The sequence below is a fragment of the Camelus ferus genome, chromosome 1, assembly GCF_009834535.1.
Source record: "Camelus ferus isolate YT-003-E chromosome 1, BCGSAC_Cfer_1.0, whole genome shotgun sequence".
In the NCBI taxonomy this organism is placed as follows: Eukaryota; Metazoa; Chordata; class Mammalia; order Artiodactyla; family Camelidae; genus Camelus; species Camelus ferus.
This window is the reverse complement of record NC_045696.1, coordinates 110,686,171-110,709,341: the sequence shown is the minus strand read 5'-3', so window position 1 is coordinate 110,709,341 and position 23,171 is coordinate 110,686,171. Positions and strand designations below refer to the sequence as shown.

At 34.3% G+C, this 23,171-nt stretch overlaps 1 protein-coding gene across 3 annotated transcripts in view; it reads left to right on the top strand.

Annotated features, from left to right (window-relative positions):
• DNAJC13 (DnaJ heat shock protein family (Hsp40) member C13) overlaps positions 1–23,171 on the top strand; it is a 106,767-nt gene that overhangs the window by 9,860 nt on the left and 73,736 nt on the right. For 2 of the 3 annotated variants that reach the window (XM_006176287.3, XM_014552018.2), the window contains exons 2-9: positions 2,617–2,697; positions 14,214–14,289; positions 15,236–15,385; positions 15,812–15,853; positions 18,702–18,902; positions 21,037–21,243; positions 21,337–21,432; positions 21,811–21,902. In XM_006176287.3, coding sequence (XP_006176349.1) covers positions 2,630–2,697; positions 14,214–14,289; positions 15,236–15,385; positions 15,812–15,853; positions 18,702–18,902; positions 21,037–21,243; positions 21,337–21,432; positions 21,811–21,902 — 932 coding nt within the window. In that variant the 5' untranslated portion in view covers positions 2,617–2,629. Of the gene's footprint in view, positions 1–2,616; positions 2,698–14,213; positions 14,290–15,235; positions 15,386–15,811; positions 15,854–18,701; positions 18,903–21,036; positions 21,244–21,336; positions 21,433–21,810; positions 21,903–23,171 lie in introns of those variants that run through there. The other variant, XM_032488325.1, reaches the window with a different exon arrangement.

Here is a 23,171-nt window from a genome sequence, read left to right as displayed (position 1 = left end):
TTTCCCCCTATTGTTCCAATCGTTAGTTATAATATGTAAGGGGAAAGTATCATCTGTAGGCTTAAAATGTTTCACTTTTTTGACACATTCTCAGAGAGCTGACCTAAGTTTCTTTTCAGCAATATCATTTACTACAAATGACTCAGAAGGCAAGGATAACGTTTGTTGGTTTAATAAGTCTTGGTCGGTTGCCTGTGTCATCCCAGATACACAATCCAGAAAAATACAAATAACACTCCAACTGACAGGACTATATTTAGCTGTCTCCATACATACTGGTGGGAAGATGTCAGTTGACTCTTAAGAGAAATTTCCTCTCTGGTAGCAATAAAACCTTCTCTAAACTTGTTGTTACTTTTGATTCTCTTATTATTCCTCAGGGCATGAATTGGTGTTTTTCCAGATTTGACAAAACCTTGTTTGGAAGTACCTGTTAGAACATCAAGTTGGAAGTGACCATCAGAATTTCCCGTGAAATTACTGGATTTCATTTATTTACTCAAATACTTACTGAACACCTGTTCTGTGTCAGGGGCAGTCGGTGATTTTGTGATTTTGGGGATACAAGTATATTAATGAACTTAACAGATAAAAATACCTCTCTGGATATTCTAGTAGGATTAGATGAATAATAAATATAATAAGTTACAGATTAGACTATGAAGGATGCCATGGAGGAAGATGAACAGGAGTTAGGGGGAATAGAGAGTGTAGGATGAGGAGGCTGGTAACAATTTAAAACAGGACAGTTATAGGAGGCCTTACTGTAAAGGTGACATTTGGACACAGATTTGAAGGAGGTGAAGGTGTGAGCCATATGGATATCTAAGGAGAGTGTTCTGTGTAGGGTACAGAGGCCCTCGCTGAATACAAGTAGGAGGAATGAAGAAAGTAATCTCAAAATAGAAGTAACTTTAAAAATGTTTTTGCTGCTCAGGTATATACCCAAGAGAAATGAAAGCGTGTTCACACAAAATGATTGTTGATAGCAGCATTATTAGTAATAGCCAAAAAATAGAAACAACACAAATGTCCATCAGCTAAGAATGGATAAATAAAACGTGTTTTATCTATACAATAGAAGGAAACTGATCCATACCACAACATGGGTGAACTTTGAAAATGTTACGCTAAGTGAAAGAAGCCAGTCACAAAGACGGCATGTCGTATGATTCCATTTATATGCGACTCCAAAATAGGCAAATCCATAGTGACAGAAAGTAGATTAGTGGATGCCAGGTGCAGGATTGAAGGGAATTAGGGAGTGGCTGCTAGTGGGGTTTTTTTGGGGGGGTGATAAAATTTTTCTAAAAATAGGGGTGGTGTAGAACTCTGTAAACGTAACTAAAAACCTTCGAATTGTATACTTTAAAAGAGTAAATTTTATGGTTTGTAAATTGTCTCAAAAAGCTATTATAAAAATGTTTTTGAATGAAAATAGTTTTCTAATTATAGAAAGAATATTTGCTGGTTAAAAAAAAAATTAGACCAGTAAAGATGTAAGGAAAGCTTAAATGAACCATAATTCCAACCGTTTAGTTTGCATTATTGACATTTTGTTATGTATCTTACAATATTTCTTAGAGTGCTTTTCTAATTATTAAGCTTTAGGAAGCAATAGCCAAGCCACAAAAGAAGAAATAGATGACCATATTCATTTTTAACTTTTATTCAGTATGAAGCAAATGAGGCAGTATTTTTAAAATTTGTTACCAGTCTTCCATTAATAGCCAGTTGATTTTTAGCTAAATTACAATTTTTTCATGAAATAAATGGATTCTGGATTTAAGCACTTCTGGGTTATAGTCAACAAACTTATCTTGAGTATTGCACATAACATGGTCTCTCTGCATGTGACTCATTTTGATGTTTGAAACTTCTTTTAGTAGCATTGTTCTAGTATATTCATTCAATGGAATACCGTGTGACTTAGAAATCATTTTCTCAAAGAATATTTAATTCCATGGGAAAAGGTTACTATTCTGTTAAGACAGGTTAAGCAATATAAATGACGATCTTTTGTTGAAAACTACTTTTTCTAGCTACAGAAGGGGAAGCTAGAGTGATTATCTTTGGATGCTAGGATGAAAGATGAGTTACTTTATGAACATTTATTATTTTTTACTGTGGACTTGAATAACTTTTAAAATGAGAATTTTGTTTAAATTAAACCTTATTTACACGGGTTCCCTTTAAAGTGACAGTGACAGCAGGATGGCTGGCACTTAGCAGCTTGCCAAAAACCTTTTAGACACTTGGCAAACATTTTTAGGTGCCCGTCGTGTGCTAAGACATTGTTTGGCAATATGAGGTTTAAAAGATTTATTTACTTTAACATTTTAAATTAGATTCTCTGTACTCGGGATATTGATGGAGGGTAGTTCTTGTCCTCAAGAAATCCAGTGTAGTGGAAGAGAGCTGTGACAATCCGTTGTGTAAAAGGCTGTGACAGAGAGGTGAGCAGACCACCCCTGTTCTTTAAAACCTCATGGTCTTGTAGAAGTGGTGTCTTAAAATCGGTACCATATGGCAGGCTGTGAAAGTACGGTATGGGCGATTCAGAAAAAACTCTAAGGGTGACGCTGTACGGACTTCATCCATATTTTTATCTTTCAGGTGTCAGCACAAAATGAACATAATTAGGGAAAATAAGGATTTGGCATGTTTCTACACAACAAAACATTCATGGAGGGGAAAGTAAGTATTTCTGTTGGTTTTACTTTTCTACGCCTCTGTAAATTATTTTAAACATTACTTTTTCAGTATCTTGAGTAGTACCACACAATTAAGTAATACCATTCAGCCCTTCTCTTCTGAAAAGCATATGTGCATATTTTAAATGCAAATGTAACATTTAGAATAAATTATTGTTCTTTTTTTCTTTTGATATTTCTGGTTTTCTGTGTGTCTTGGAAAGGAATTTGTTAAGAATGAAAAATAACAATTAAAAGGAAAATAAACCATTTATCCCCGCTCTTGGATGCTGTCAGTTAATGACAAGGTTATGCATTGGTCGCAGAGGTTAACTCCACAGCTTTATTGCCTAGAGATGAGCCTGTGTGTGATCAGTGCATTTTATATCCATTTGACTATGAGAGAAAATATACCAATAGTGCAGTTTGCAGTCCTTTTTTAGGCCTGTAATGAGATTTAAAAATTAGGTTTGATCTTTTCCTTGGGCGAGGGTGACAACATTTTTCAGTAGCTTGCCTGGTCAGACCATGGTATAAGTGTTTCTTTTTCTTTTTGTAAAAGGGGGTAGTAATTCCCACCCCTCAGATTGATACAAGGATTAAAAGAATTGATATGGAATGTGTGAGGTTTTAAAATTATGCCTTAAAAACATTGAGTGTTTGATGAATTGGCTCCTCTTGACCATTACAAAAAGGTTTAGTCTGTGGTCCTTTTGAGTAGTAGTAAAAGGAGTGTGCCACACTTTGACAAATGGGTGACTACATTATTCCAAATTAGGCCTCAGACAGATAAAACATGACATGTGCCCAAAACAAGTAACTTTCGTTCTCATTCTTAACTTTCCATTTCTTGGGTAATAGTGTCATAACTTCTTACAATGGTGCAACATTTGAATTCTGTAGTGTTTCTGTTTTGCATTAGCAAACTGATTACGGTTTTGAAAGATTTGAGTGTTTAATTTTGTTTCCTTTTAGTAGCCTTGTCGTATGAATTACTTAATTGTTATCCCTGTGGAATACTTGTCTTAAAATTTTTTTTGTCAGTTAATTTCACTGAGCAAAGTTAGAAAATAGGCATATCCTGTTGTAGTATATATGAATCTCTATTTCTTTGAATCAGCCTTTTAAAAATTGTATATTTAAATTTTTCTTATTTTTCCCCCAAGTGTTAAATTGCTCTGATCTTAATACATCTTCTGTTTTTAATGCAATTACAGCATACTGTTGTAATTCTAAAGAACAGACTGTAATTCTTTAGAAAATTCTAAACAAACTTATTGTAATACTTCATGCTTTGTGAGCTTGTGAGTAATTGTGATCACCTGGAAGAATACTGTAATGTTCTTAATAGTGACTGTGAATTAAGACAAGCCTCTTTTTTTTTTTTTAATTCCTTTCTTGTGATTATTTGGAACAGAATTATTTCTGTGCTCAGCATAATTCCTTACCTTCATCATTCATATTTATAGACCTATACCTTGAAACTTTTTTGTTTTTAATAACAACCTTACTAAGATAAAATTTACATAAAACTCACTCTTTTTAGCTGTACAATTCAGTGGTTTTAGTGTATTTGTGGAGCTGTGAACCATCGCCAGTAATCACTTTTAGAATACTTTTATCACCCCCCTAAAGTAAAAATATTCTCTCTAAAAATATTAGCAATTACTCCCCTCCACCTCCTCCCCTGCATCTGGCAGCCATTAATCTACTTTTTGTCTTGAGTATTTGCTTATTTAGGACATCTCACATAAACAGACTCATCCATTATGTGATCTTTTGTTGACTGTCTTCTTTCAGTTAGCGTGTTTTCAAGGTTGATCCACTTTCTACGTGTGTCAGTACTTCCTTTCTGTTTATTGCCACATCTGCTGTATGGCTGTGCCACGTTTTGTTGGTTCATCAGTTGTTCGACGTTTGTATTGTTTGCACTTCTTTACTATTTATAAATAGTGCTGCTATAAATGTTCACATACAAGGTTATGGGTGAATCTATATTTCCAATTCTTTTGGGTATATACCTAGGAGTAGAATTGATGTTATACAGAGTTACATGATAATTCTGTGTTTAACTTCTTGAGGAACAGCCAAACTGTTTTCCAGAGTGGCTACAGAATTTTATAATTCTACCATCAGTGTATCAGGATTCCAGTTTATCCACATCCTTACCAAAACTTGTTATTGTCTGTCTTTTTATTTTAACCAGCCTTGTGGGTACAAAGTGGTATCTCGTTGCGGTTTTTATTTGCATTTCTCTAATGACTAAGATGTTGAGTATCTTTTCATGTGCTTGTTGGCCATTTGTATGTATTTCATGAAATGTCTATTTAGATCATTTTAATTGGGTTACTTATCCTCCTGTTGTTGAGTTGTAAGAGTTCTTCATGTATTCTGAATATAAGTTCCATATAGAGATATAATTTGCAAATATTTTCTCCTGTTCTGTGGGTTGTCTGTTCACTTTCTTGATGATATACTTTGAAGCACTAATTTTTTAATTTTGGTGGAATTCAGTTTATCTTTTTTTCTTTTGTCACTTTGGTGTCATAGCTAAGAAGCCATTACCTAGTCAAGATTTATTCCTGTGTTTTCTTCTAAGAGTTTTATAATTTTTATAATTTTGATTAATTTTTGTGTATAGTGGGAGGTAGGGATCCAGCTTTATTCTTTTGCATGTGGATATCAAGTTTTCCCCACACCATTTGTTGAAAAGTCTGTTCTTTCCCCATTGAATTGCTTTGACAACCTTCAATTGATCACAAATGTAAAGGTTGATTCCTGAACTCTCAATTGTATTTCATTGATCTGTGTGCCTGTCCTTATGCCAGGACCGCATTGTCTTAATTACTGTAGCTTTGAACTAAGTTTTGAAATGAGAAAGTTTTAGGTTACAACTTTTTTTTAATTTTCAAATTATGTTCGCTATTCTGGGTCTCTTGCATTTATTTCTGTCTGAATTTTAGAGTCAGTACTCAGTTTTACCAAAAAGGCAGCTGAGATTTTGATTGCGATTGTACTGAATCTGTAAATCAATTAGGGGAGTATTGCCGCCTTAACAATATTAAGTCTTCTGATCCATGAACATGGATCATCTTTCCATTTAGATCTTTTGAAACTTCTTTCAACAGTGTTTGTTGTTTCAGTGTACATGCCTTGAAGCTTTTAATTTCTTCTGGAAAGGTCCTCCATTTCCCAGATAGTGATGATTATTTCATTAGGTTATATATATTATTATGTGGCACTGAAACTTTTATTGTATTACCTATTTTATGTGGTCAATTCTAAGTTTAAAGTATTTCTCATTAGTCTTAATGAAAAAAAAAATGACCAACAAAAATTTTCCTGTTGTTTCAGAGTTGTTATTTGAACCCTCTCTCTAGAAACATGTGTGTATACAACCAATTTTGCATGTGATTTGGGGGCTTTAGGGCTTCAAGTGGTTAAACAAACCCCAGCATTTCAGAAAAACGTTACTAATAGTGGCAGTATTTCTCTTCATGTGCCTAAACTAAAGATAACCTCTCCTGATATTTAACTTAGGGATAGTCGTGTGACCCATTTCATTTTACCTTTGTGATAATTTCATGTTTCACTTTGCAGCCACTACTCATATTTTTTAGTAATTCAAATCTGTCCACCATCAATATAAACTCCTTGGCCAGCAAAGTAGCCTTTCTGCTATGCTTGTCATTTTCCCACTTGTAAAGTACACAGTTAAATTATATCTTTGTTCTGGAAGGAGCAGGAAGGGTGAATAGATTTCAGTGGTCAAAGGCACTGTTCTTTCATGAAACAGCAAAGTTTCCTTTTTGGCCTGGCAAGTCATTTCTGTTAGGAAGGAAGATGCATACATTTCAGTTAAAGCAGAAGTGCAGATGCACTATGGAAAACTTCACAGTAATGTTGAAAATACAGGTACTTATTTTTTCTGGATGGAAATTACAGGTAAAATCTACCTGTGGATCCCTTTAATATTTGCATATATTAGTTGTAGCAAATGCTCTGAATTTAAGGGTAGCATTTTAGTATCTGCATAGGATTTTTTAAAATATTTTATTTATTTATTGTTGTATTTATTTTATTTTGGTAGCATGGGAGGTGATTAGGTTTATTTAGTTTTAGAGGAGTTACTGGGAATTGAATCCAGGACCTCCTGCATGCTAAGCACCTGCTCTACCACTTGAGCTATACCCTCCCCCTCGAATAGAATTTTAACTTCAGTATATTGGGATATATGGTGATCATTCTTTGAAATTCATTGGCAGATGCCCACTACATTTATAGACAGCCTGTGCAATGACTAAGATACAGGAAATTGAGTGAAGAGTTGAGGGAAAGGGAAGCTGGTGAATTTCTTATACCTTTTTTATGTTGTGAGGATAGAATCTTGCAAGAGAAGATTCTTCAGCTGCCAGGCATTTACACACCTCACCAGTCTTTGATAATTCTAGGAATTCTGACGATTTTTTTCTCCTGCTTTGTGAATTTTAGCTCTTGACCCTTCCAGCCTCTAAACCTCAGATACGTCCATCCTGAATTCTCTTTGTGTTGTCTTTGTACATCTCTTTGTGCTTATTATTAGGCAGTCTGGAATTTTAATATCTTTCACCCAGAAGGGCAAATGGGATCACATCTACTTATAGGAATTTTACATTTTACACGCAATGCTCTATTAAAAGCTAGTTCCAGGAACAAAGATAGTCTTTTTGACAGATGACAACTTGAAAACTTAGACATCCATATACAAAAAAATGAATCTAGGCACAGACTCTAAATCCTTCACAAAATTAACTCCAAGTGGATCACAGACCTAAATGTGAAATGGAAAAGTATAAAACTCCTAGAAAGTAACATGGGAGAAAATCTAGATGGCCTTGGATTTGGTGATGACTTTTTAGATACAATACCAACGGCATGATCCATGACAAAAGGAATCGATAAGCTGGAGTTCATTAAAGTTGAAAACTTCTGCTTGTGAAAGACACTTCCAAGAGATTGTAAAGACATGCTGGGAGAAAATATTTGCAGAAGACATATTTTATAAAAGAACTGTTATAGAAAGAACCCTTAAAACTCAGCACTAAGAAAACAGCTCGATTAAAAAATGAGCCAAAGACTTTAATGGAGATCTCACCAAAGAAGGTACACAGATGGCAGATAATTACATGACAAGATACTTGCCATCAGGGAATGCCATCAAGGAAATATAAATGTAAAGATACCTCTATACATCTATTGGAATAGCCAAATCCGGAACACTGGCAAGTCCAAATGCTGACAAGGATGTGAAGCAACAGGAACTATCATTCATTGCTAGTGGAAATGCAAAATGGTACAGCCACTTTGAAAGACAGTTTGGTGGTTTCTTACAACACCGAGCATCCACTTACCATATGATCCAGCAGTCACACTTCTTAGTATTTATCCAAAGGAGTTGAAAACATGTCCACCGAGAAACCTGTACACAGTGTTTATAGCAGGTTTATTCATAATTACCAAAACTTGAAAGCATCCAAGATGTCCTTCAGTAGGTGAATGAGTAAATAAACTAGTACATGCACGCAGACAATGAATATTATTGAGTGCTAAAAAGAATTGAACCATCAGGTCATGAAAAGATATGAAGGAAACTTAAATGCATATTACTGAGTGAAGGAAGCCAGTCTGAAAAGGCTATATGCTGTATGACAACTAATATGACATTGTGGAAAAGGCAGAACTTTGGAGACAGTAAAAAGATCAGTGGCTTTCAAGATTTAATGGGGAGGGAGGGGTAAATAGGCAGAACACAGTGGATTTTTAGGACAGTGAAACTACTCTGTGATACTGTATTGATGGATACATGTCCTTACATTTGTCCAAACCCATAGAAAGTAGGACACCAAGAATGAACTCTAATGTAAACTGTGGGCTTTGCTGGATAGTGAAAGTCAGTGTAGGTTCCGCAGTTGTAACAGATGTATCCCTCTGGTGGAGGATGTTGATAATGGGGGAGGTTGTGCATAGGTGAGGACAGGGAGTGTATGTGAGATGTCTGTACCTTCTGCTTAATATTACTGGGAACCTAAAAGTGCTCTTAAAAAAAAAAAAGTCTTGAAAAGAAAGCCCCATCTGAACTGGAAAAAATATGGACCCTGCGTCATGGAATTTAAATCCTTAAAATATATTTCATGAGATGCCCTTTATTTCCTCTCAGAGAAGTGGGAGATTTTCTCAGCAGAATAATAGCAATAAAAATAACATTTATTAATTATAAACAGTAAGTGATAAGCACTTTACATGAATTATCTAATTCTCACATTATGAGGTAAGTATGCGTATATATCCACGTTTCAAATGAGGAAACCGAAGCTTAGAGCAGTTAAGCAAGTTATCAGAGAATGCATAAACAGTGAATAGTTCAGACAGTATTTGAACCCAGGCAGTGTGAGTCCAGAACTAGTGGGTTTAAGGGCTTAACCACCAAACTGTAGTGCCTTCTTTAGCAATGCTTACCGTTAATCTCTTAACTCTTTGAGAAGCCTTATACTTCAGTTATCCCTGATTACATTATTTGGTGGACTAAAATTTAGTTTAGATTCTCAAGCTTTTAATAATAAAAGGAAAAACCCTTGATTCTGTGAGAATCCTAAAGGCTTCTAGAAATTGGTGGCCAAATCTTATTTTTAAAAGGTTGAAGGAACCAGGTGTTCAACCCAGGAGAGAATTCAGATTGAAAGTCTGATAGGCAGACAAATTAGGTATGCTTTGTGTGAAGCTGAAAGACAACTTGGACCAGAGGGAGAAGTTTGTGGGGAAGTGTATGTTTGACTTAGAACTAAGGCACAATGGCCAATATCTGCAGTACTGGGAAATGAGTAGAATTACTTTTAGGGAAGAGTAGTTTGTTCCTTTGTACCAGCAGTGAACAATTAAAAGTAGCCACCTTTACCCAGGGTACCGTAAGGGCTCAAGCAGTATGTTACGAGAACTAGACAGGATAAATTGAAAGCTGTCTTCCAACTCTGATTTGGATTATTTGAGGCCTGTTGCATAGACTATTCACTTGAAAGGACTGAGGATCTTAATCTTAAAAGTAATGCACAAAGGTTTTTGATCACAATAAATTTGAGAACCATTATTTTATAATAAATGCAAGCTTTTTCTGTACTTTACAAAAAGAAAGTAGCATTGAATTTTCTCTATTTTGAGAGAACTGAAGAATACGCATTTCTGTGCGGAAGAGTATGTATGACACTTTGATGGTGGACAGTGGCTTTGTATTGTCTCTTTCTATTGATACTACTGTACATGCCTAGTTGATACAAGCTAGTTAAGAGTATTCAAGTCTGAAATAAACTTTCAAACAATGACTGACAAGTATATTAACTCTTAGTACTTTGAAGTTTATTTCAGATGTCTGAATTAAGTTAACTAAATAGCAAATAAAATGCCTTTCCAGAGGAAACTGTGTCCTTAAGGGATTCTTTATTCACTGCCATATCATGGAACACAGCACACTCTTACGTGCTTCTTTAATATTAGGTCAATCCATAGCAATACTTAATATGCAGTTTCTGATCTGACATGTTAGTTTTTTCTTCCATGAAAAAAAAAGTTGCCAGATGAAAAAAATCATATTATAAAAAGTTGTTTCAAAGAAGAAAGCAATATCCATAAGGACGAGAAAGTTTAAGAATGGCATAACATTTTTATTTTCAGGAATTAAAATAATACAGGAGTGTGTTTGTTTTCATGTAAGTTAATGCAAATTTAGTCTGTTCAAAAGTCTGAACATCACCTCTCCAAAACTGAAGTAGATCCTCAGCTTTTGCTTCAGTGGCCTTGCTGCACTCTCAGACGGTCTTTCTTATCTTCATCAGCACGACCATTATTAGCACAACGTCTTTTTCTTGTTCTTATCGCCCAATTCTTTATCACTGGTTGCTGTGAGTGCAAAATGCCCCGTAGATAAGGCAGTTAGTTGCCTCAAACACTTTCTAATTTATTTGAGTAACTTTAGTTTCCTGATTCTAAGTGACCTCAAGTTAATGGGTAATGTAAGTCATTTCTTAATAGGCTATCACATTAGAATAAATCTGTGAATGGTGAAAACCTAAGAAGTGGAAGAAACGCCTACTCCCTATAGGCATTTAACGATGTGTGTAAGTTTAGTTTCTGAAGAAAAGGAAACAAGTGCAGTAAATACAGTCAATAATGAATATTAATTTCTCAGCTGGGAGGAAGGGTGTTTGTTTTTACATTTCTTCATATCATATATATGGAGTCATCTGTCATAAATTTTTCATTTTGTCTACTTAAGTCTTTATTCCTTTTGTAGTTTGATTTTATGTAGCTTTATTTTTGCAATAAGCACTTGTTTTTTAGTATGATAATTTTTAAGAATTAGCCAACAAATTTATCTCATACTCATAGAATTGCAAATTAAATTATTGTAATTTAAAAATGGCAATTTCTTTGTAGATAGTGAATAAAATGTGAGTATTTTCTTCATGAAGACATAAACTTAGTCTTTTCCTGGTGTTAGAGTGGTCATGAAGAAAAAAAACTGATGTGGTATTAATTGCTGTCTGATTGATAGTTTCTTTTAAAAGCGAGGGTAAGCTAGGTCAGATTTGAATGCATGTTGACTTGTTATTGGATAGATTGGTCTGTTTTTAGCTATTTGATAAACATTTACTGAGCACCTGCTGTATGCAGTGCTGAGTACTGTGCTAGGAGTTAGAGTTTCAAAGATAAGAAGACAAGTACCTCCTTGAATTTCTGAAATCTTTTTTCTTTTCAACTTAGGACACTAGCAACTCAGTAAATGTAAAATTTAAGGGAAAAGAATCTAAAATTGCAAGTATGACTAACATACCACACATGTAAGCTCATTTAGATTTTAATCTCTAAATCTTATATCCAAGGGGATTTTTAGGTAATCTTTGAAGGTTTAGGGCTGCTTGGGAAGGTTTTTAAATGACCTACAAGTATTTGCCCTAACCTTAAAGGGAAGCACAGCAGCCATTGCAGAGGAGAGCAGCACGGGGAACGCTTCGAAGAAGGGAAGGGAAAGAGGAAAGTGGAATGGAATTCTCCTAAGAATTTTCTTATAACTCTCTTCCTAGGGAGGCTTTAGAGCTCAGTATCTGCAAGATAGCTCCAAGTTTACCAGTCATGGCAGTATTTTGGGCCTTGTTGGCACCTCACTGCAGGGACCTTTTGCTGCAGAATCTAGGATATGCTTTCTCTAAGGTAGCTAGCCACTAACCATGTGTGACTCTTTAAATAAAATTTAAAATTCAGTTGCTCATTAGCCACATTTCAAGTGCTCAGTAGCTACCTTATTGGATAGTGTAGGTATAGAATGTTTCCATCATTTTGGAAAGTCCTCTTGCACAGCACTAATCAGGATGAAAAAGATACATGAGAAAAATGTTAAGAGAGGGCTTAGTTGTGTGGAGGAGGTAAGTGTAGAATTGAAAGGGGTATTTTCTTGACTGAGATCCTCTAATAAGATTTTTTGAATGTGCAACATCAGTTGACATTTGGGACATTGCAGGCATTTAATTCTTATGCTTTTGCTTCTAGAGTAAAATAAACAAATTCTGTAGTTTTATTTCAGGATTATAAAAATGGGCGTGTTTGACTCTCAAGGTGATTCTGAAGTTAGAATTTGTGAATTCACATTTCTCTCATAAATTTGATTTCATTGTGCAGTCTTCTAAGGCAGATACTTGATTTAGGAAAATTTTATTTGTTTTCCTTTGTTCCCATTAATTGATTAAGCCTCTGAGGTTTTGAGACTTTCTAACTGTGTAAATCCTCATCCACTTAACCAGTCCCTCAACTCTCGCTCCAGTTTAGAAAGTAGCAGATGAATGTTTTTATGTTAGAAAGAAGGGCTCTCATTTTTTAGATAGTTTCCCACTCCACTTTAGACATATGAAATTAGAGGGGGAAATTGTAATATAGCAATACTTTTTTGTATGAATATATGGTAAAGTTTAATAAGATCTATCATTTTTCCCCAAAATAGAAATTTTGTCATTTTTATTATATAATAGACTGATTAGAAAAAAGTGAGTAACAGGGAAATTAAAATGTGAAAGAGCTCTCTTGATCTTGATGGGAATACTCCTACTGTGTTACCATTGAGTCAGATAATGGCTGTCGGTTTAAGGTAATTATTCTTACTGTGTTGGTGATTTAAAGCAGAAACAAAATGATATTTTCCATAGATATCAAAAAGGCTTCTGATTGTACTTAACATCCATTTTTGATAATTAAAAATCTTTTACTAAAAAAAAAAAACTCTTAATAAAATACAGATAGATATTTCAATAAATAGCTTTTTATAATATTAAATTCTGTTTTCCTAAAATGAACCATCTTTAGTCATGCTGTATTACTTTTAAGTATGCCATTTGATTCTTACTGCTAGTATTTATTTAAAAAATAGATTTGTGTATTTTTTTTCCCCTTTTTTTGTATTGTCTTCCTGGAGTTTAGAGTCAGTGAAAGAAGTGAGACGCTGTCCTTAGTCTTTTCTGGAACAATTTAAGAAGCATGGGGTTTATTTGTTCTTTTAAGGTTTCATCTCCTTGTTTGAACTTGGTGCTTTTGTAAGATGTAATTCTTTGCAGCTTTCTTAAATTCTTCTATATAGTGGTTGACTTATTCTTAATTTTCAAATTTATCAGTGTAAACTTACATGTATTATTTTTTATTTCTTCTATATCTATGGTTATAAATTCTTTCATTCTTAATTTTGTTTGTTTTTAGATCTATTTTATTATTTTATTTCCAAATATTTTAATTTTAATTTTCCTATTCATTTTTTCAGTTTAATTCTTCACTTTTAGATAAGTTTTTCTAACTCAATTTCCACTTTTATTATTATGAATTCTTCCCTCTTCTGAAGGATTACTGATTTCCAAATGGTTTTTCTCCTTTAGATATATTTGTTGCTTTAAGTGAAGAAAGTGAAATGAGAAGTGAAAATTGCTTGTCTGTGGTGTAGGCTTCCTATTTCTATAAAATTGCAACATTTAGTAGGTAGCTGCTTAAATAGAAATTTAAATTCCAGAATAGGACTGTGACGGACCAGTTGTAGGCCATAGCTTTTCCTTCATTGCATCATGGTCTTGTTGAAAGGATATTTTGAAAGAATTCATAGTGTACAGTGACTTTTTTTTTTTTTTTAATAAAGTTTTCCCATTTAGAATCTTTTGGCATCCTCTGGCAGTGCTTTGCTAACTTCATGTACACTAACAACACAAGGTTGTTTGTATATGTCATACTTTTCTATTTAAGGATTTTATTATGCTTTCACAGCAAAATGGGTGGTGGATGGGTTTTATTACCAGTAGAACATTAAAAATGTGAGAATATAAAACTAAGCTATATTTAGTTACCATCAATCAGTCAATACATTTCAGTTTATTGGTTGAAATGTTCCTTTTGTGTTACATGTATTTTCTTATAAAATGTTTCTTTTATTTAGGACTAAATTTAAATACTTGTCTTCCTTTGTAGGTATAAGCGTGTCTTTTCAGTTGGAACCCATGCAGTTACTACATATAATCCCAATACCTTAGAAGTAACAAATCAGGTAATCATCTTAGAAGCTATTAGGTGTTTGTTTGAACTCTGAGTTTTAAAAGCCAAGTTATGACTGGCCTGAAATCAGTATTTAGGTTAGAAATGTCAAATCTGAAAAAGATTAATATACTTATATAATTCTCAATGTTCAGGACCAAACATAAATAAATAAAGGGGGCATGTGTGTGCTTTTTTCTAGGCTCTAAAGGGTATAAACGTTTTGATATCTTACTATTGAGTTTAGCCATATTTTTAATGTAAAATTTGTAAATTAGTTCTTTATAATTTTAAAGGCAGTTTTGTTACTATAATACAGGGATGCATAAGTCACAAGTGACTAGTTGGAAAATATTTGTCGTGAAAGTACAGTTACTGTTTATAAAGGCAAGATTAATCTGAACATGGATAAGTGAACATTTTTAAATATATTCTGGTTTACTTTAATTCTAAATTAGGCATGTTTTGTAGATAACCTTTTTTGTTGTTTCTTACAGATTTGTAGGTAATCATAAAATGTTATTCCCCACTTCTTTTCATGTCTGTGTATTTTAATTGCTTTGGATTAATGTCAGTAATCATTGAAACTGGAATACAGATAGGACTTTGGTTTTAATTTGTTTTTGTTTTTTTTTTAGGGGGTAATTAGGTTTATTTATTTATTAGTGGAGGTACTGGGGATCGAACCCAGGACCTTGTGCATGCTAAGCGCACACTCTACCACTGAGCTATACCCTTCCCCCAAGACAGGACTTTTTAAAATTGTCTTCTGATGACTGAAAATGTTTAAAAGAGTTTGTGTTACAGAATTAACGCAATTAAAAACATTTTCTAGACTTCATTACTGTTTTGTAAAATTTTCTCATTTAATCAGTGATTATGAAAGTAAAGTAGTCAATATAAGTGTTGCTGTTCATATATTGTAACACCAGATGAAAGAATTCCTTTCTTATTGTTAGTGGCCTTATGGAGACATTTGCAGCATCAGCCCTGTTGGAAAAGGGCAAGGAACAGAGTTCAACCTCACATTTCGTAAAGGCAGTGGAAAAAAGTCAGAAACATTAAAATTTTCTACAGAGCACAGAACAGAACTTCTTACAGAAGCATTGGTAAGAATTGTTCCATGTTAATACACTTAATTTATCTCTTCTCTTTTTTATTGAAACAGTTACATTAAAGTACAGATATTAATGTTCTAAGCCCCTGTTCCTAGTGTGCTTATTTTTTTCTTCTTGACCTTTAACTTGGCACTTTGAAACTTCTACTTTTTTCTTACTGAAATTCTGTAAAATGCTTTGTATTTCCTAGTTTTTAGTCTTTTAAAATGCATTATACATGGCAAAGCAGTTGTATGTCTAATTTATTCCTGTTTTTCAATAAAATGCCATATACTTCTTATTGAATATCCTTAAACTATAACCTTTTATTTCAAGGTTACCAAGTTGGGATTTTACTTACTTTGAATAGACAGTACTGAACTGTGAGTCTTCCTTACCAGTCTGTTGTTAAACTATGTTTATGTTTTTCTCTTTCAGAGATTTAGAACTGATTTTTCAGAAGGAAAAATAACAGGAAGGGCAAGTATTTAACTTTATTAATATCAATTTTTATTTGTTCAAATGTTGCCTTTAGAAATCCTTCCATGATCTCTGTGTTCCTTTTATGGCAAAGCTAAAGAGGGAAAAAACAATTCTAACGTCTCCTGATGCCATGTGATAGATGAATGTAGTTTAACAGGAAACTCAAATATGAGTAATTAGACTAAAGACTGTTAGTGCTGATAGTTGGGGAAAAAATCTTCAGGCAGAACTCTGGAGCATTGAAAATAATACTTAAATCATTTAGGTAATCTTTATTCAGTATTACGAACAGTAGCAGAAGCTTCACACTGCTAATAATACTTGTTGGAACATGCAGTCGTTGCTTGGTGTATGAGGTTCCTATTTCAGAAGCATTACAAAGTTTTAAGAAGGTTTGTGTATTGATACTGTCTCTTTGTGTGTTCTTGCACTGGATCTGGCCAGTGATGAAGCTTTGCCTGGTGCGCTGACAGCTTTGAGGACGTCATGGTTGCTTTTTAGAATCAACTTGCCCAAGCCTTCTCTAGTCATGTCACAGCAGCATTTAAACTAGATCAAGACCTTCTGGGGAGGGGAAATGGGAGTTGTTGCTTTTTTCATTCCCTTGATTTCATCAATTTCTTTCTTTCCATGAGAGGGTGTTGCTTTTATAATGGGGGCAGGGGGGTGGTACACAGAGTAATGCTTAGACTCATCGCATTGTCCAGAACCCTAGCTTCTGACGAAAGGCAGGAACTGAATTCTGATATGCTGGCAGCGCCGAGCCCCTGTCTTGTTGAAGCCCTCATCCTCTCTGTGGACGTTCTGCTCCTTGTTTTAGTATCCCAGAAGCCTCACTGATCTCAACTCGAGCAATTGGCTGGTTGCCCAGGAGCCATTTAAAATAGCTTAATGGCATTTGGTGAACTGCTTGATTCTTATCCTGATAAGCCATAGTCAGATTTTCTATAAATCATAATTTGGTATGCTTATTTTAATTATTTTTTGTTAATGGCTGAGTTTTCTGTATCTCTCTTCTGTTTGGAAAACAACAGCTTCCAAAAGCATACTTACAGATTTTGCTTATAAGCTCCTCTTTGTATCAGTTAACTTCAACAATTTAAAACTTTTCAGAGCTTTGTGGTGGAAGCAGTGTCCCTAGAGGGTTGTCTGAAGGGCAGCACTCTTACATAAGTTGATTTTGGCCTCGGGCCCCCCATTCCCCCTAGTTGCACTCTAAATCAGGGTCTTGCACGTCTGTCTCGGCGGCACCCACGATCCTGAAGGACAGCGATGTGTCTCCATTGGCAAATCTTAATTACTTCACAGGTGGTTATCAGCTGGGAGGAATGGGAAATAGCCTGCAGAGTGGGCTAGGGGCATATAAACAGGCATAGCTGGGGAAGGCACCATTTTTATGGCTTCCCTTCTATCCCCCCGACTCCTGCTTTAGGGGTGTGGCACTGCTCCATCCTTTAATTTAGAATCAAAGCTCTAAATATGCTCTTGTGTTAATGCAGGCCCTTTGTCTTTCTGCAGCATTCCTTTAATGAAACCATAATGTGCATGATGCTGTAGGTCCGCAGTGCTGAGAGGATTGACGTGGTACGATCTTAATGGAGCTCATTGCTGGTTCAGTGTTGGAGTGTTAGTGGAGGTGTTTTTTGTTTAATGCCTTAGTGTCTTTCTGAACACTTACAAGAATCTCTTATTTCAGTATTAGAGATAGTACTCTTCAGCAACATCCAATTTATTTTTACCTTAAGAATTATATAACTGACCATGTGTTTCTTTTCATATTGATGATGAGAAAACTTTTGGACTTTTTCGGTGGACAAGGAAGTGTTCATTTCATATCTGACATTTTGTTATCTTTATTTTTTCTTGCTTCCTTTTGCCTTTATTTTAAATTATTCTGTACACATCATTTTAGTTAGCAGCCTGAACTAAACATTTTTTTTTCTTTTTAGGAATAAAACTGAGTAGTAAATGGATGTTGACCATTGTAATTACTTTTAATACTAATACTTTAATTTACAAAGGAGTATTATCTAAATGGAACTTTACTTGTAAATGCAAGTAATCAAATTTCTAAAGATAACTTTCCATTGGTGTGATTAGAAAAACCTAGGGTCAAACTGAGGCTTCAGTTTTTTGGTATGTATAGAAAGAAACTCTACATTAATGTACTGAAATGGCTTGGGTTGTTTAAATTGAAGACTGTAGCAGTCCTGATGTGACCTTAGCTCTTTTCCATAGCTAACTTGATTAAAAGGATCCATCAACGAAAGTTGAAATCTTTTCCCTAATAAAACTCAGGACAACACATGTATTTAGGATTTGCCTTTAAAAAAATTTTTTTATGGATTTGCATATGTGTAACTTAAAATTATTTCCCAAAATATTGTAACCCAAACCTTTGTTAATTTATCTTATTTATTTGTTTATTGGGGTGGGGAGATTCAGTTTGTTTGTTTGTTTGTTTGTTGTTTGTTTGTTTATTTATTTATTTATTTATTTATTTTTAATGAAGATACTGGAGTTTGACCAGGACCTCGTACGTGCTAAGCACGCACTCTACCACCAAAATGTACCCTTCCCCCCAAAACTTTGTTAATTTAAAAAAGATATACTGTCTTCAGACAGTGTGAACATTCTTAATTGAATAAACACAAACCTCCAAATGGCTAAAATAAAAATGTTTTTAACAACTTGGATAGTAGCTCTAAATATTTATAACATTGTTTAGCTTTTTGGTTGTTTCAGCAGTGACTGATACATTAAATGTAACTATATCTTATGGTAAATTTAAATATGAATCTAAAATATCTAGAATCTAAAAGTATTATTCTCTCTCTCTCCCTAGAGATATAATTGCTATAAGCATCACTGGAGTGATGTAAGAAAACCTGTCATTTTGGAAGTAACTCCAGGAGGCTTTGACCAAATCAATCCTGCAACCAACAGAGTCCTCTGTTCCTACGACTATAGAAATATTGAAGGTTTTGTAGATCTCTCTGATTATCAAGGAGGGTTTTGTATACTTTATGGAGGATTTAGTAGATTGGTAAGTAGTGTTTTTGAAAAGGGACACAACCATTTGAAGGAAAGCACAGTTTTTACACCTCATTTTGAAATGTCTTGTGAGTCCTCTGGGAGGAAGTTTGGTATTAAGAGTGCAGGCTTTGGTATCAGAGACCTGAGCTTGAATCTCAATTTGCAGGTCTCTAAAATGAGGAGAGTACCATGCATGAAATAGGGTTTTTGTTTTTGTTTTGGAATGGGTGAGGTAATTATAAAATGCTTATTAGCACAGTGTGTGGCTTAATATTTAATAAGTGGTAGTTACGGTTTTATTTTTGTTAGTATTAATGTCTTACATGAAAGCTTTCTTTGAAAAAGTAATTTAAAATCTTTTTTTTAAATAGTCGTCTTTCCTTTGCCCAGAAATCTGCATATTCATTGCAACTTCAAATTTGGAATTCATTGCATGTTTTTGTCTTGAAATTCTGAATTATATGGAAATTGTGGGGTACAGCAGAAGCCACTTAAGATGCTGGGACCCTGTTTGTTAATTGGCATAGAAGTTGAGCTGTAGATGGTGATCATCTTTTATTTTTACGAGGAACATCTTGCCTTCCTTAATTAAACCCCACATCTCAAAGATGAGCATGAGTGTGTCCACATGAAGAGACTCAGCTGAACTTACTCTCAAGAATCCTTTCTCCTTGAGAATTTTAAATCCTGTAGCTACCTTAATTTCCTGGGAACACTATTGCAAGATTAATTGTTCTGTAGATAAATTATCCATACCTGAGTAGCAGAGCCAAGGCAAGTCTTTTAGTCTTACAAGGAGCTAGAGGGCAGCAAAAGGGAAGCAAAAAGAATGATGCGGGGTATGAATAATCTGACTACAAAATATTTTAGCTCTTCAAAGTTATAGGCCTTTTCCCAACCTAGATTTCTCTCTTTACCCAGGTGATGATGGGTACCATCCCAGTGTCCCTCATCCAGGAATACACATGTAGATATTTTGCAGCCTCTGAGTCTAGCCCCAAAAGATGAAGGCCCAAAGAGAAAATCTGTTCTTTCTCCCACCCTAAATCAGCCTAAAGCCTGCTTTCATAGTGGTGTCCAAAGGTTTGTCTCTTCCCTGGGTGGTGGAAATCTATGATTAACCCTTTGGTGGAAATCATACTTAATTACAGGAATATGGCCTCACAGACCTTAACAGAGTAACTTTTTCGCAGTACTTCAGCCAAGCCTTACAGTGCATAAGGTAAAACATTAAGGCTGAGAATTGTGATACTCCTCAGTTGCTAACATTTTTTATTGCTTGATGGCATCAAGCAGTTTTAATAATCATCTCACTTTATAAGCATACTCTCTGCCTTTAAAAAGACACTAGCTAAAATGAGTCAATTCACTACAGATATGAAACCATGATGGATTAATTCAACAAACCTGGTACCTTCTGCATACATAGTGATGACAGTAAGCTGCTGAGAATAAAATCAAGATCTGATTCAGTGTTTCTCAGCAGAGGTGCTAATGGCATTCTAGGTGTGACAGTTTATGACAGGTATGACAGGTATGACAGTTTTTTCTTGTGTGGGACTCTCCTGCCCTGCCCTTTGCAGGACAGTAAGCATTTCTGGCTTCCAGGTACCAAATGCAAGTACCAATACCTCATCCTTAACCTTTGTGGATACACTCCTGGAGGTTGGTTTGTAATATTCATAGGCAAATGACTTGTAAACATTGAAATGTTCCTCAAGGTAATCTTGTAAAAAAAGCTCACTGTATAAAAACAGATGAAGTCAGAACTACCTTAGTTGAAACTGGGAATCCTGCCCACATAGTACCTACCACCCTAACTGGACTTGGCTGGGGCCCTTGGGGCCTCTCTTGGAAGCCCCAGAGTGCTGTTTCCACACAGTAATGAGAACCAGACTCTGAGAAGTTATGAGTTAATTTCCATTCAGTGATTATTTGCAAGGCTTGCTATCCCAGACTTTGTGATTTTAATTTAGAAATAGTGTTTCAGCCACATACACTACTAATTTACTTCTGATAAGATCTACCTTCTTTTTTTTTTTTAACTAGAATTGCTCCTTCAGTCTCTTTACTGTGAGTTGATTCAATATGGTCACATTTTAGTTATTTCAACCCTGACTTTGTAAATTTCAAAATTTGTGCAGCATTTATTTGCATCAGAGCAAAGAGAAGAAATTATCAAAAGTGCGATAGATCATGCTGGCAACTACATAGGTATTTCATTGCGGATCAGAAAAGAACCTTTAGAATTTGAGCAATATTTGAATCTTCGCTTTGGGAAATACAGCACTGATGAATCCATCACATCTTTAGCAGAGTTTGTAGTCCAAAAAATATCACCTAGACATTCGGTAAGATCCATGTGTTAAAAATAAAAAAGTTGTTCATCTAATTCTGACATTTTTCTTCAATAACTTTTTAATACGTATCAATTTTGTTTGAAGGAACCTGTAAAAAGAATTCTAGCACTTACAGAAACATGTTTAGTAGAACGTGATCCAGCAACCTATAATATTGCAACATTGAAGCCATTAGGAGAAGTAAGTTTCAGCAATATTACGTTAAATGAGATTTCTTCCTATTGATAAATTAGAATAGTATTCTTTGTTTTAATATTTTTCATGCCTAAGGAATGGGAAACAAAGAATCTGTATTTAATTCTTCACATTATTGTATTTATTGATCTTAGAACAATGAATGTTACAAAATTTTTGTTCAAATATACAATGAATGAAACTTTTTATTCAGTAATTATATGAAAATTTGAATGAGACTTTTAAAAAGCTCTTAAATTCTGATATTATAAACAAGTTACATTTTAAACTACTTTTGTCAGCTAAATGATGGTATGTAATTTTTCTAAGGAAATACCATAAAACTAAACATCTTTCATTGAATTTAGTTTTTGTTTTCCTTAGGTATTTGCATTGGTTTGTGACTCGGAAAATCCACAACTTTTTAGTATTGAATTTATAAAAGGGCAAATACGGAAATACTCTTCAACAGAGAGGTATTTTTTTTAATTCATCTAGCTTTTGAAATCCCAGTATATGCAAGGCAAAGTAGTTCATCAAAGAGGAAAAACAAGGATTTATAATTTAGAACTTTAGAATTATGTAACTTAGGAAAAGACAACTTTATTTTGTTGCATATTTAAAATAACCTTCATTTAGTTTTTAAATTTCTAAAGACTATAAAAATGATTACTTGATTTTAAGTGAAAGGCTGAAAATGAAGTATGTTTCTCAAACTTATGTTTTTAAAATATTTTAAAATAGCACCTTTCATTGTCATTCTTAAATTGTCGATAATGGCAAGTTACTTTAAAATAAATATACTCAAAGATTTTTAAAAGTTAGTACTGTTAGGCTGGTTACTAATTTTCCAGTGGAATATGCCTGCATATTTTTATATTACTGTGACTTGGCCGTTGGTACAAATATCTGTGAGATGCTGTAGCTCATGAACTCCTGTAAGTTAAACCCACTTATAATGCTGTCCTATCATGGATGAATCTGACTTCTTTTACTAAGCCATTATCATGGAGTGGGCAGTTTTTACCTTCCAGGCAGTTCTCCCATCCTGTTTTAAATGGACTGAGAGCAAATCCGTTTTTAAGGTAGTTGAAACAGTCTGGCAGTTTTACCACTGTCTGCAGTACAACTTTGTTGAAGTGTTTTCATTTTCTGTAGTATGTCCAGTAACTGTTTCTTCCCATAGAAAGTTTTTGATCTAAAGTCAACAAGAACAGCATCTTGAGTAAAAGGTTATATTTTCTCCTGTCCTGAATAAGAGGAAAAAATTGATTAGTTAGACTAAGTTAGACTAAAACTTGACACCATTAAGAAAAGGAAATAGCAAACCACCAACAGGAAGAAGATATTTGGAAAACATAGAGCTGATAAAAGACTTGCATCTAGAATATACAAAGAACTCTTATAACTCAACACTGGAAAACCAAAAACCAAATGCTAAACTGACAAAAGATTCATAGACACCTCACCAGAGAAGATATCTGAATGATTTAAAAAAAAAAGCCACATATGAAAAATAATGAGTCATTAGAGAAAAGAAAATTAAAACTACTGCATATCGACTAAAATGGATAACATCAGAAAGACTTGCAGTTTCAGTTTTTGGCAAGGGTGTGGCGAAACTGAAACTCATATATTTCTGGTTGTAATGTAAAATAATAGAACTGGTGTGAAAAATGGTTTGACAAGTTTCCTGAAAAATTAAACATACAGCTATCATGTGACCCAGCAATTGTGCCCCTAAC